At 50.1% G+C, this 12,248-nt stretch overlaps 1 protein-coding gene across 1 annotated transcript in view; it reads right to left on the bottom strand.

Moving 5' to 3' along the window:
- Tcea3 (transcription elongation factor A3) overlaps positions 1–12,248 on the bottom strand; it is a 32,712-nt gene that overhangs the window by 15,258 nt on the left and 5,206 nt on the right. The window contains 4 exon segments of the mRNA XM_032896111.1: positions 3,681–3,743; positions 6,302–6,443; positions 7,027–7,132; positions 7,976–8,038. Coding sequence (XP_032752002.1) covers positions 3,681–3,743; positions 6,302–6,443; positions 7,027–7,132; positions 7,976–8,038 — 374 coding nt within the window.

Here is a 12,248-nt window from a genome sequence, read left to right on the forward strand (position 1 = left end):
AAGAAGATTCCAGTAAAAAGTATCGGGCTACTTATCCCTGCACATGATCACACACCACCTTTGCAGTGTGTAGTTGAGAGCAATGCCCGGCTTTTCGTTTCACCATCCGATCCTCACCATGACCTTGGGAAGTCAAAATCACTTCCACCCCACAAGATCAATCCGGCGAGTCTCAGTGAGTGAAACTGAGTCGTCTAAGGTCATCCATCCAACGTCCAAAGAAGCTGAGTCAGACCGGAAAGGGCTGTCTGTCTTTCCAGTTCTTCCAACACATTTCACTGTGTCTGGAAAAAGAGTCCTCTTACCCGCAAGCCGCAGCTGATTGGAGCACTTTCCCCTCTGGACCCTGGCTCCGTGCCTTCCAGCTTGGCTAGGAGCAGGCTGCCTGGTGGCCTGGATTTTGTGACTGGGTTATGTTTCATCCAGTCACACTCCTACCGTTAGGGACTGCCAAACTCCAGAAAGGGCATGTTAGCGAGGCTCGGGATTAGGTGCATGTTATGTGCGCCGTCCCTCTGCTCCCAAATGTGTCAGCCTTAGCCTCAGGTCTCAGCACTAGTGCCTGCTCTTAGAAATCCTTCCTGGTGCCTGGCAGAGGCACATGGGGCCCTGCTTGCTGTTCTTTTGCGCCACCTCGTGGACAGTTCAGTTACTGCAACTCACAGTTGCTGTCAAACCAAACTCTGGATTATAGGCAAGTGATCTGAATGCAACTTATCATGAAGCATTTTGTTTGCGCACGCACATGTGTGTATCTCTCGCTGTCTGTCTGTCTGTCTGTCTGTCTGTCTGTCTGTTTTTCTGTGTATATATCTGTCTGTCTGTATGTCTGTTTTTCTGTGTATATATCTGTCTGTATCTGTGTCTTCTGTCTCTGTGTGCCTGTGTGTCTGTGGCTCTGTGTGTCTGTGTCCATCTGTCTCTACTTGTACATGACCATTCCAGCTATAGTTCTCAGAACACCGCTCACTCCCATTGCCACCCCTTTGCACTGCTTTCCCAGAATAACACCATCTGCTGAGGGAGCAGGCCAACTCCTCTCAGACTCTCCTTCCTATAGAAGGCATTCTTGGACATTCTTCCTGTATTCCCATCCCATGGTGTAGCCACTCCAAGGAATCCAAGCTATGGATTCAGTGACCTCTGTCCTGAGACAGACCTTTTGATCTTTGCCTGGTCTTAGAGGCTGCACTCTGGTGGGTCACATTGTGTGTCCAGTTGTGTCTTAGAAAAATCTGGGGGTTGGGGATTTAGCTCAGTGGTAGAGCGCTTGCCTAGTAAGCGAAAGGCCCTGGGTTCGGTCCCCAGCTCCGAGAAAAAAGAAAAAAAAAAAAAGAAAAATCTACGGCCTAGAGAGATGGCTCAGTGGTTAAGAGCACTGACTGCTCTTCCAGAGGTCCTGAGTTCAATTCCCAGCAACCACATGGTGGCTCACAACCATCTGTAATGGGATCTGATGCCCTCTTCTGCTGTGCCTGAAGACAGCTACTGTGTACTCATACATTAAATAAATGAATGACTTTTTTTAAAAAGAAAGATCTGCACACGTGGCCAATAGTTACAACTGGAAAAGTCATAGGAAGAAATATTAATACATAGATGTCCGCTAATCACTGGAACACTGGGAGAGAAAGGCTCAGCGACTGAGAGCGCTAACTGCTCTTCTCAGTGACCTTCCCAGCATGGCTTACAAAACACCTGTAGGGGTCCAGGTTTAGCTCAGTGGTAGTGCCCTTGCCTGGCCCTGGCCCCAAGGCCCGTGTATGGGTTCGGTCCTCATGCTCCGGGAAAAAAAAAAAACCAACAAAACACCTGTAAAACTGGCAGGTCCCGGGCATGCAGTGCCTTTCTGGGTGACTTCCTGCCCATGTATGGTGCACCCCAGCTCCATGCCCTGGACACTTAAATGAAGATAAACACCCACCACCACAAAACACATCAAACTGGCCCATTGTGGGTTGGCCAAGGCATATAACCAATCAGATCAATGTGAGGATAGTTTTCCATCCCTGAAAGACTGGGGTTGGGGACTTACTCCTGTAAGTTGCCTTTGGCCTGCAGGCCCTGTGTTATGGTCCCCAGCCCAAAAAGAACCAAAAAAAAAAAATACTGAAAGACTGGGGTCAGAGGGATCATCACATGAGCCTGGTGCCCTAAGTTTGAACCTTAGAATCCATGTAAGGATAGAGAGAGAGAACCAGCTCCATGGAGTTGCCCTGTGACCTCGTCATATACATGATGTACACACATGCACACTCATGCACACATACAGACACACACACACAAAAATACATGCTTACACATATACATTCTCACACATACAAATAATAAATAAAGACCTGGAACCCCCCTGGAGGATGGCAGTCAAGCATGCTGACACATCTGTACAGTTACTCAGAAAGCTAAGGCAGTGAGACTGCTTGAGCCCAGGAGCTTAGGGTCAGCCAGGGCCTTAACCATGAGCTCCTGGTGCATACCCCCCTTAACTTTAAATACGTAGTGAGACCCTACCTCACAAAGAACAACAAGCCCAGAAGGATGCACTGGGTGTGCATTTTCACAAGGCAACCATTGGTTAGGGCTGGGTAGCGTTACCCCCTCAGGTAGGCAGGCTGTCTAGCTAGCCACACTCTGCACTAGTCTTCAGACTGGTGATCCAACTGCCTCTGCCTCTCGGGTTACCACAGCCAGCTCAGGAGACCACAACTGTTTCAGTCGAGATGTGGGCTCGCCCCCATCCAGTCTGCTGTGAGCTCTCTACATACTTAACGACGAGATGATGACCTTCAATTTCTGACCCTCCTGCCTGCATCTCGCGAGTTCTCAGGATCACAGGCACACCCGGTTTACGCAATGGTGGGGAATGAACTCCAGGACTCCATGCCTGCGAGGCAAACAGTCTCATCCCAGCCTGAATTCTTAGCATTGCTTCTCCATGCAGTCTTCCACCCTGACAGCTCCAGCCACAAGGACTGTGGCGACCACTGTTGGTGCCCTGCATTGCCTCACAGGTCCCATACAAACATCCATAAATCCCACCCCAGAACAGATTTCTCAATGTGATCCTTTTCCACCTCCGTCAAAGTGACGTGAGCCACAGATTATCCCGACACCGCCTAACTGTTCTCTTCTTCGGCTCTGAGCCCTACAATCTGATGATGCAGGCAACAGGACAAGCCTGATAACTCTGGTGAAGTTGTTCCCAAGCCAGTGGCTCCAGTTTCTAAAGGAGAGATCTGTGAGGGATAGGATTCACCCATGCATCGCCTCCCCATCCCCCCACCCCCGTCTGCTCCTGCTGACTCTGTCAGGCCTTTCGTACAGGAAGGGCTCTTGGCTAGGTATGACCCTAACACTGGCATAACCAGCTCCCTGACCTTACTATACAGCCGAGACTAGCCTTGAGTTTATAGCAATTCCCCTGTCTCCCAGATCTGGCTTTGGTTTGTTTGTTTATCAAGACAGGGTTTCTCTGTACAGCCCTGGCTGTCCTTACTGAGTTCAACTTGACCTTGGGCATGGCACTCGGTGTTGGAGTGACAGTGACTGGACGGCAGTCATGCCTGCAGGTCCTAGAATTTGAAGGTAAGGTACTGTAGGTTTCTTCTCCTACCTCAGGTTTATCCGGCACAACAGAGAGCCCCGCACCCACGCCTGAGGAAGAAGGCCCTTTGCGTTACCTTTCCAGCGAAGGCCTTTTTGGAGAGGAGGTGGTGGATGACCTGGAGTCCACGGAGTCTCTCCTGAAAAACACAAAACCAGAGATGATGCCGCCTTGTGGGCCGGCAGCCATACTGCTTTGCTGGGAGAGGAAACCCTGGAGCAAGGCTTGCGGGGCAGGGGATGAGGAAGCCTGCTGGGGTTGCAGCTGCCAGGGAAAGAGAGGCCCCAAGGTACCCACTAGTCCTTCTCGCCCACCCCTACCTGACAGAACAATACAAGGGAGGAAGCAGAGAGGTCTGCAGGAATCCCGCCTTGATGCTACCCTGAACGCCTAATTACTCTACTGAGAACCCTCAGCAGGCCCTGCTGTCAAGGCGGGCTCTGGCCTGCCTCTCATGTTGGTACATGAATCTGGAGCTGGAGACACTGAGATGGCGTTCGGCCTCCCCTGCAGGCTACTTAGGAGGTTGGGGGAAGCGCACACAGGCTAGGAGAGTTGAGTTGAGTTGGCAAATGAGAACAGTAAGGACCAAGATGAGGTGTGGGCCTTGCCCAAAGTCTTATAAGAAGCCAGTGTCCAGAAGGAAAGAATGGATGCAAAGGAAGAAAATCCACCCGATCCTACAGCCACCATGCTATTAGTGTGACGAGGTCAGAGGTTAAAAAAAAAAATCTTCAATTTCCAAAATGCACTGAGCAACTACTCCTGGTCTCTACTGCCTGGTCCTGTCTGAAATTTCTTTTTTTTTTTTTTTCTAAGATTTATTTATTCTATATAAATAAACTGTAGCTGTCCTCAGACACACCAGAAGAGGGCATCAGATCCCATACAGATGGTTGTGAGCCACCATGTGGTTGTTGGGAATTGAACTCAGGACCTCTGGAAGAGCAGTCAGTGCTCTTAACCGCTGAGCCATCTCTCCAGCCCCTGTCTAAAATTTCTATTCGTAAGCTGTAGTTCCACAACTTACATCTTCTAGAGTACTGTAGAACTTCCTGCCCTGTGGCATCCATTATGCAACAGCCCTCCATGAAAGTTACGTAAAAAGCAGTGTGGCGTGGGGAATGGGCTGGGCAAGTGGTGTAGGGGGCTTGCCTAGCATGCGTAAGGCCCTAGGACCCATCCCCAGCACTGTGAAGAGAGGTGACAAGGGACAGGAAGAGAGGGGAGGGGAGGCAGGGAGGAGAGGGGAGATGGGAGACAGAAAAGGGGAGGGGAGAAGGAAAGGGGAGGAGGGGAGATGCCAAGCCTGAACCCACATGGTAGGAGACAGACTTGATTCCTACAAGTTGTCCCCTAACCTCCACATACTCACGTGTGTATGCACCCTGGCGTGCACACACACACACACACACACATGCACACAACACAGACACACACACAGACACACACACACACACACACACACACAGACACACACACACACACACACAGACACACACACACACACACACACACACACACACACACAAACGTTTAAAGTTTGACAGAGGCATTTAAAAAGATTCTGAAGGTGTGTGTCTGCAGTGTGACAGTATCTACTACAAACCTGATTACCAGGTGGCCAAACATAAAATCCCTCTTTTGAAATGGGGGCTCACTATGTCACTCAGGGCGGAACTCCAAGTTCTCTCAAGCTGTCCTCCTGCCTCACCTTCTACCATGGCTTCATCTAGACATCCATGAAATCTTTACCATGATAAACGTGGCATTTGTGTCCTATCCAAGACACACATACCCTGGGGAGTACTTGGCTAGGGTGGACAAAGGGAGTGGGCACGGGGTTGAGACCACCATGTTCTGTTCCTCTCTGCAGAGGCACGGATCCAGCCCCACCCCCACATAGTAACTGTGGGATCTGGAAAGTCCTCACTCCCAGGATGCTCTGCTTCCTGGTGGCTTGCCGAGTCAGTACGGATCAATCACTTCTCTTCCCAATGGACAAAGTCTAGGCCCGACCCTCCCTGCAGACCTGACAAAGGTGGGATGTGAGCTGCGTTACCAGGCAACATCCCTGCCCGAGCCATGGCTTGGTTCATAAAGTGTGTCTGGACAGGAAAGGCTGAGAGAAGTCTACAGGTGATTAGTGAGAGCCACAGCTTTCAAGACGTGGCTCTCATCGGTGGTGGCTACTCCTGTTACACATCAAGGCTTTGCTTATGGGACTGGTGCAATGCCGGGGAGATGGGGATCCTTCTGAGCAGGGGTCCTCTCCCATTTTGACCATCTTTCTTTATATCTGAGGGACCAGAGAACAGCTGCAGAGCCTCCTGGGAGAACCCCTCCTGGTTTTGGAGGCAGCGATCTTGCTATGTAGCCCAGGCTGGCCAAAAATCCATGATCTCCCTGTCCTCCTCTTGAGTGCGGTGTCTATAGCTGTGTGCGCTGCTGTGCCTGGCTCCTGTGAGTGTCTCAAAGCTGAGTCATGCCAGAGCTCCGTGGCTGGCACGTTTCCCATCCCTTCACCGTTCTAGGGGAAGCTGGGGTCACGCGAGTAGGTCAGATTGAGCCAAAAGACTGCAGGGTGAGCACCAGAGGAGACGCTGACATCTACCTTGAGGGCTGTCTTCAAGACATTCTCTAAAGTGCTCTGTGACAAGTGTGGGTCCCCTCCTCTCCAGCCCTAGAAAGAAGCACCTGGTTTTGGGCTCTCCTCCTTCTTTCTTCCTCGGTGGGGAAAGACCTGCTTCTGGTTTCCAGCCTGAAGAGCCGAGTCCTTTCTCCTTCTTCTTTGCTTTTTCTCTTGCCTCTCTCTCTCCTTTGGTGGTTCTGGGGGAGTCTGAAAATGAAATTGTGGCATTGTGTCCCCACTCAGCACCTTCACAGCACAGACCTGTGTGACTTTGGTGTCTGGGGAAGAGAAAGGACCAGGACTGGGGGACGGCTGCATGCAGGCCCATCACACACATGCATGCACACATGGGGATGCATGTGCACACATGCACAAACATATATGTGCACACACATGTACATGGGTGCACACATGCACATACACAGAAATGCATGCATGCAGATGCATGATGTGGACATATGCACACACATGTGCGTGCACACAGAGATATATATAGAGAGAACATGTATACCTCACATGGAACTAGCAGTACACCCATCCATGCAGAGTCAGGCAGTGTTCACATACATGCACCCAAACAGAAGCGTGTTGACACATACACTAAGAGTTATATGTTACATATAGATCTTACATCTGCGCACACAGCACCGTGAACGCCATGATCCTGAGGTCACATGCCGTTTAGTAAATAACTCAGTGACATAAGATGAGAACCCACAACCAGCCAGGCACGGCCTCTCCCATATGTGGGGAGGAAGCCCCATCTCCACTCGTTCTTGCCCCCTCTCACCCAGCAGCCGCTTCCAGTTTTTAATGAGGACTTTGGCCAAGGACACCACCTCCTTGTCTGAGCAGTGCTTGCGAACTCCATTGACGGCGACTCCGATCCTGGTGGTCTGTGAGGAAAGGAGGAGGGGAGCTGACCCAGAACCAGCCACTCTTACTGAAGGCAGCAGCCGGGCTCAGCCATCGCTCCCCCCGCCCCCACTCCCCGTCTAGACCTCTCCAGGGTCCTTGCTCTGACCCCCCAGCAGACAACGTTACGTTACCTTGGTCGTCTATCCTAGAACTACACTCTGACCACTACTCCCCTGCCTGAGACTCAAGCCTTCACTGATAGGCACCATTGATGGAAAGCCGGGATGAGGTGAGTGATGGCTGTCGCTAGGACCCTGTACCATTCTCGGTCTACTAGATGCTTTGAGAAAAAGTCGAGACTTAGACCTACCTCTGGCTGCCACCTCTTAGATCTGCGCTTGTCCCTTTGGGACGGAAGTCTCTGGTAAAGTTTGGGGGTTTGTGGGAAATCCAAGGATTTGAAAGCAGGGGGACTCCTCCCTCTCCCTGGATCATGAGCCACTTGGGTCAAAGCCACTTGGGCTTTGGATAAAGACTCAAAGAAAGAATCTTCTCCCTAAATGCAAGGACCCTGACCCCTGAGCCTGGGAAAGAACCTACCCTCAAGAGACGTTCCCAGTACCCTCAACTCCATGTCAGCACCTCACCGCCCCTCAGAAACCTCCATGGGGTCTTTCCCTCCCACAGAGCAACTGCCCCTGGAGCCCCTCCTCCCACCTGTAGCAGCTGGATGGAGACCCTCCTCTCACCTCTGGAGCCCCTGGCGCCCCTCTTCCCACCTGTAGCAGCTGCCCCTGGAGCCCCTCCTCCCACCTGTAGCAGCTGCCTCTGGAGCCCCTCCTCCCACCTGTAGCAGCTGCCTCTGGAGCCCCTCCTCCCACCTGTAGCAGCTGGATGGACATCTGGCAACTGTTCAGTTTCTTCAGAAGGTCCAGGGCCCCTTCCTGCGGGAAGTCACAAGAAAAACACTGAGACACAGATGTTGCCCTGGGCCTCTCTCTGATGGCTGTAGGCTCCCGGGCAGACAGACAGATGTGTGGTCCAAGAACAGGTGTGGGCACACAGAACTAGAGAGAAGGGAAAGGCTCTGGCCCCAGACCAGTTGGCTAGCTGCACCTCCCACCACCTCCCCTCACTGAACACCAGCCTTTCTCCCTGCTTCAGTTTGTGCCCAGCCCGTCCCTGCCCAGCATGCGTCTGCCTCAGAATGGGGCGGTCTGAGCTTACTGCTGACCGGTCTGAGCTTACTGCTGGCCGTGAAGCCTCCATGCCTCCTCTTGTCTCTCTGCACATCTGTCCCTTTCCTGCTGTGATCGCCCAAGGGTAAGGACTAAGGGCTTTTTGCTTGTTTTGTTCAATGTGGGAGGATTTCACTATGTTGCCTAGGCTAGCTCAGAACTCTCAGACCCTCCTACCTCAATGTCCCAAGTGCTTGGCTACTGCACCTGGTTCTTTCCAGCGCTATTGAGTTATTACTGACACACAATGTCACCATATATATATCACCGTGGTGTAGTATGTGTTCACATGTGTGTGGTGGCCAGAGGTTGACATCTGTCCTTCTCCAGCACTCTCCACCTTATATATTGAGCAAGGTCTTTTCATTGATCCCAGAGCTGGTGAATCTGGGCAGTTTGAGCCAATCAGTTTGCTCTGGAGAACTTTTGTCTCAGCCTCTAGCACTGGCTAAGAGTACAGTCAGATGATGGGTGCTGGGTGCTGGGCACTGGCGTCCAGTCTTCAAATGTACACAGCTAATTACGTGTGTGTATATGGATAATTTAAGCATTTTAATTTGTTTTAAGTGTACAAGGTTTGTCTACATGCATGTATGTGCACCCCATGCGTGCCTGGAACCTGTGGAGGTCAGAACAGGGCACTGAACTCCCCTGGACCTGAAGTTACAGATGGTTGGGAGCCATCAAGTGGGTTCTGGGAACTGAACCGGGGTCTTTCTAGAAGAGCAGCCAGTGCTCTTAATCACAGAGTCAGTTCTCCAGCCAGGTATGCTTTAAATTATATGTATGGTTTACATATATGTCTCTATGTATGTGCTTGTGAATGCAGAATGTCATGTCCCCTACAGCTGGAATCACAGGCTGTTGTTAGGACCTAGGTGAACCATTAAGGCCTAACTGGAATGTTAAGGCCTAGGTAACAGTTACCTGGCTAGCCCGCCCTAATAAGGAAACTTTCTCATATGTTTCTGCTAAGAAGCTTCCTAATGCCAAGATTGATTGCATAGTCTGTTAAATTCTGTGCCCTTGGGAACCAATCATGATAGAAGCCAGCAGAACTGCTTTTTATTATTACCCACAATAAGTTTGGACCGGAACCAACCACCCAACAGTGATTTCCGTACCTATGTATAAGTTTTGATGGTATTTGCCTTTATAAGCTGCCCCTGGGATGGACCCCAACATAAGACAGACACCTCCACCAGTGTAAGAAACTACTTGGAGTAAGACTTCCATTTTGAGTTGTGGTCCAATAAAGTTTAAGTTCCCAAGACCTCCCTGGGAACTGACATCCTACTCGGCAGGAAGAGACATATACGTGGGTAACTGACATCCTGGTTGGCAAGTTAGGACATGAATATTAGACAAGTCCCATCCTGGTAGACGAGTGAGGACAATGAATGTTAGACAAGGCACGTTCCCCGCCACAAACAACGGTAAGTGTACAACAAAGACAGGTTCCTAAGGAGACCTCTATCCCTACATCCTGATCGGTGAAATAACTTGGCACAGATGTTTGTGGATTTGAGGCTTAAAAACCCTGTAGGATCTTAACGCAGGGTCATGGTTCAGTTCCCAAATTTGGACCATGGCCCTGGTAGACCAGTCCTGGGGCGTATGCTCAATAAACTATCCCTGTCTGGCTGAGATCCATGTTTGTGTGGTTTGTGAGGTGATGCCTGGATCCCAAGATTTGCGAGCTGCTCAATGTGGGTGCGAGAAACTGAACTCTGATCCCTTGAAGTGCAGTATGCACTCTTAATGTCTGAGCTACCCCTCAGCTCTAACCACTGAGCCACCTCTCCAGCTCTAACCACTGAGCCACCTCTCTAGCTCTACCTGTTTGTTTGTTTGTTTGTTTGTTTGTTTTTGAGACAAGATTTCTCTGTGTATCCCTGGCTGTCCTGGAACTCACTCTGTGGACCAGGCTGGCCTCAAACTCAAATCTGCCTGCCTCTGCCTATGGAGTGCTGAAATTAAAGGTATGCACCCGGACCCCCATCCCCCACCCCGCCTCCTGAGTTGGTGTTATAAGAATATTTTAAAATATTAAGACTATTTTCCAGATCATGAGACTTCCAAGGTGTATATGTGGACGTGAGGAGGTACTTACTGGACCTGGTTCTCTCCTACCACATGGGTCCCAGAGATCAAACTTAGGTCACCAGAGCCATGGCTGTTTGTCCTGGACTTGTTTTGTACACCAGACTGGTCTAAAACTCACAGAGATCCATCTACTTCCGCTTTCCCTTGATGTTAAGTGTTTGTGCATGACATGCATGTGTTTATGATGGAGACCAGAGGTCAACCTTGGCTGTATTTTCTCAGGTACCATCCACCTTGTTTTTGGGAATTTTTAAAAAGAGATTTATTGGGCTGGAGAGATAGCTCAGTGGTTGAGAGCACTGACTCCTCTTCCAGAGGTCCTGAGTTCAAATCCCAGCAACCGCCTGGTGGCTCACAACCATCTGTAATGGGATCTGAGGCCCTCTTCTGGTGTGTCTGAAGACAGCTACAGTGTACTCACATAAATAAATAAATCTTAAAAAAATAAGAGAGAGATTTATTATATAATGTTCTCCCTGCATGTATGCCTCCAGGCCAGAAGAGGGCATCGGATCCCATCACAGATGGTTATGAGCCACCATGTGGTTGCTGGGATTTGAACTCAGGACCTCTGGAAGAACAGTCCGTGCTCTAACCGCTGAGCCATCCCTCCAGCCAGTCACCTTGGTCTCTTGAGACAGTCTCTATCAACGGGACTGGGACCAGGTGCTCAACAATTAGGCTGAGCTGGCTAGATGGTGGGCCTTAGGGTTCTGCCCATCTCTGACTCCCGATTGCCATGGTTACAAGCATTTGCCACGAAAAAAAAAGAAAAAAAAAAAAAGAATTTGCACAAAAAGCAGGGGTTGGGGATTTAGCTCAGCAGTAGAGCACTTGCCTAGCGAGCGCAAGGTCCTGGGTTCGGTCCCCAGCTCCGAAAAAAAAAAGAAAAAAAAAAAAATTTGCACAAGCATTTGCCACCATGTCTGGCCTTCTACATGGCCCCGGGACTTGAAGTCTGTGCCTCATGCTTATCTTCCAAGCACATTACTGACTGACTTATCTCCTCACCCTTGACTTTGTGGGTGTTTGTTTGTTTGTTTGTTTGTTGAGACAGTGTCTCTCTGTGTAGCCCTGGCTGTTTTGGAATTTGCTCTGTAGACCAGGCTCTCCTTGAACCCACAGAGATCCACCTGGCTCTGCCTCCCAAATGCCTGAGATTAAAGATGTGAGCTGCCACCCCCCACCCCAGCTCTAGACTTTGCATTCTCAATTTTTAACAGGGTCTCAAGCTGGCCTTGAACTTGTGATCTTCCTGCCTCAGCCATGCAAATGCAGAGACTAAAGACCTTTGCCACTGTGCTTGGTCATTTAGAACATTTTATATAAAAAGTGTGGTATAAGTGTCTTCTTTGTTTTCCCAGATCACTGCTTCTGAGATCTATCCAGACTGCCTCAGATCACTTTTTGTTCCAGTAGTTCTCTGCCGTGCCTTTCCACTTCTCAATCGGTATAAAACACTTAAAAGGGTTCCTAGCAAGTAGTAAGAATCCAGTGGATGGCACTTTTGGGCCATTTCAAGGTGGGACCACTTCAAAGACAGCTCCTACCCACATTTACTTTCAAGTCTTTTTTTTTTTTTTTTTTTTTTTTTTCCTTTCTTTTTTTCCGGGGCTGGGGACCGAACCCAGGACCTTGCGCTTCCTAGGCAAGCGCTCTACCACTGAGCCAAATCCCCAACCCCTACTTTCAAGTCTTTTGCATTGGTTTGGAAACAAGGTCTCTGTAGCTCAGGCTGGCCTTGAACTTGTGATCCTTCTGCCTCTGCTGCTAGAGTGCTAGGACTCACCTTTGAGTCTCTGTATGGACA

Source organism: Rattus rattus, chromosome 1 (assembly GCF_011064425.1).
Source record: "Rattus rattus isolate New Zealand chromosome 1, Rrattus_CSIRO_v1, whole genome shotgun sequence".
Lineage (NCBI taxonomy): Eukaryota > Metazoa > Chordata > Mammalia > Rodentia > Muridae > Rattus > Rattus rattus.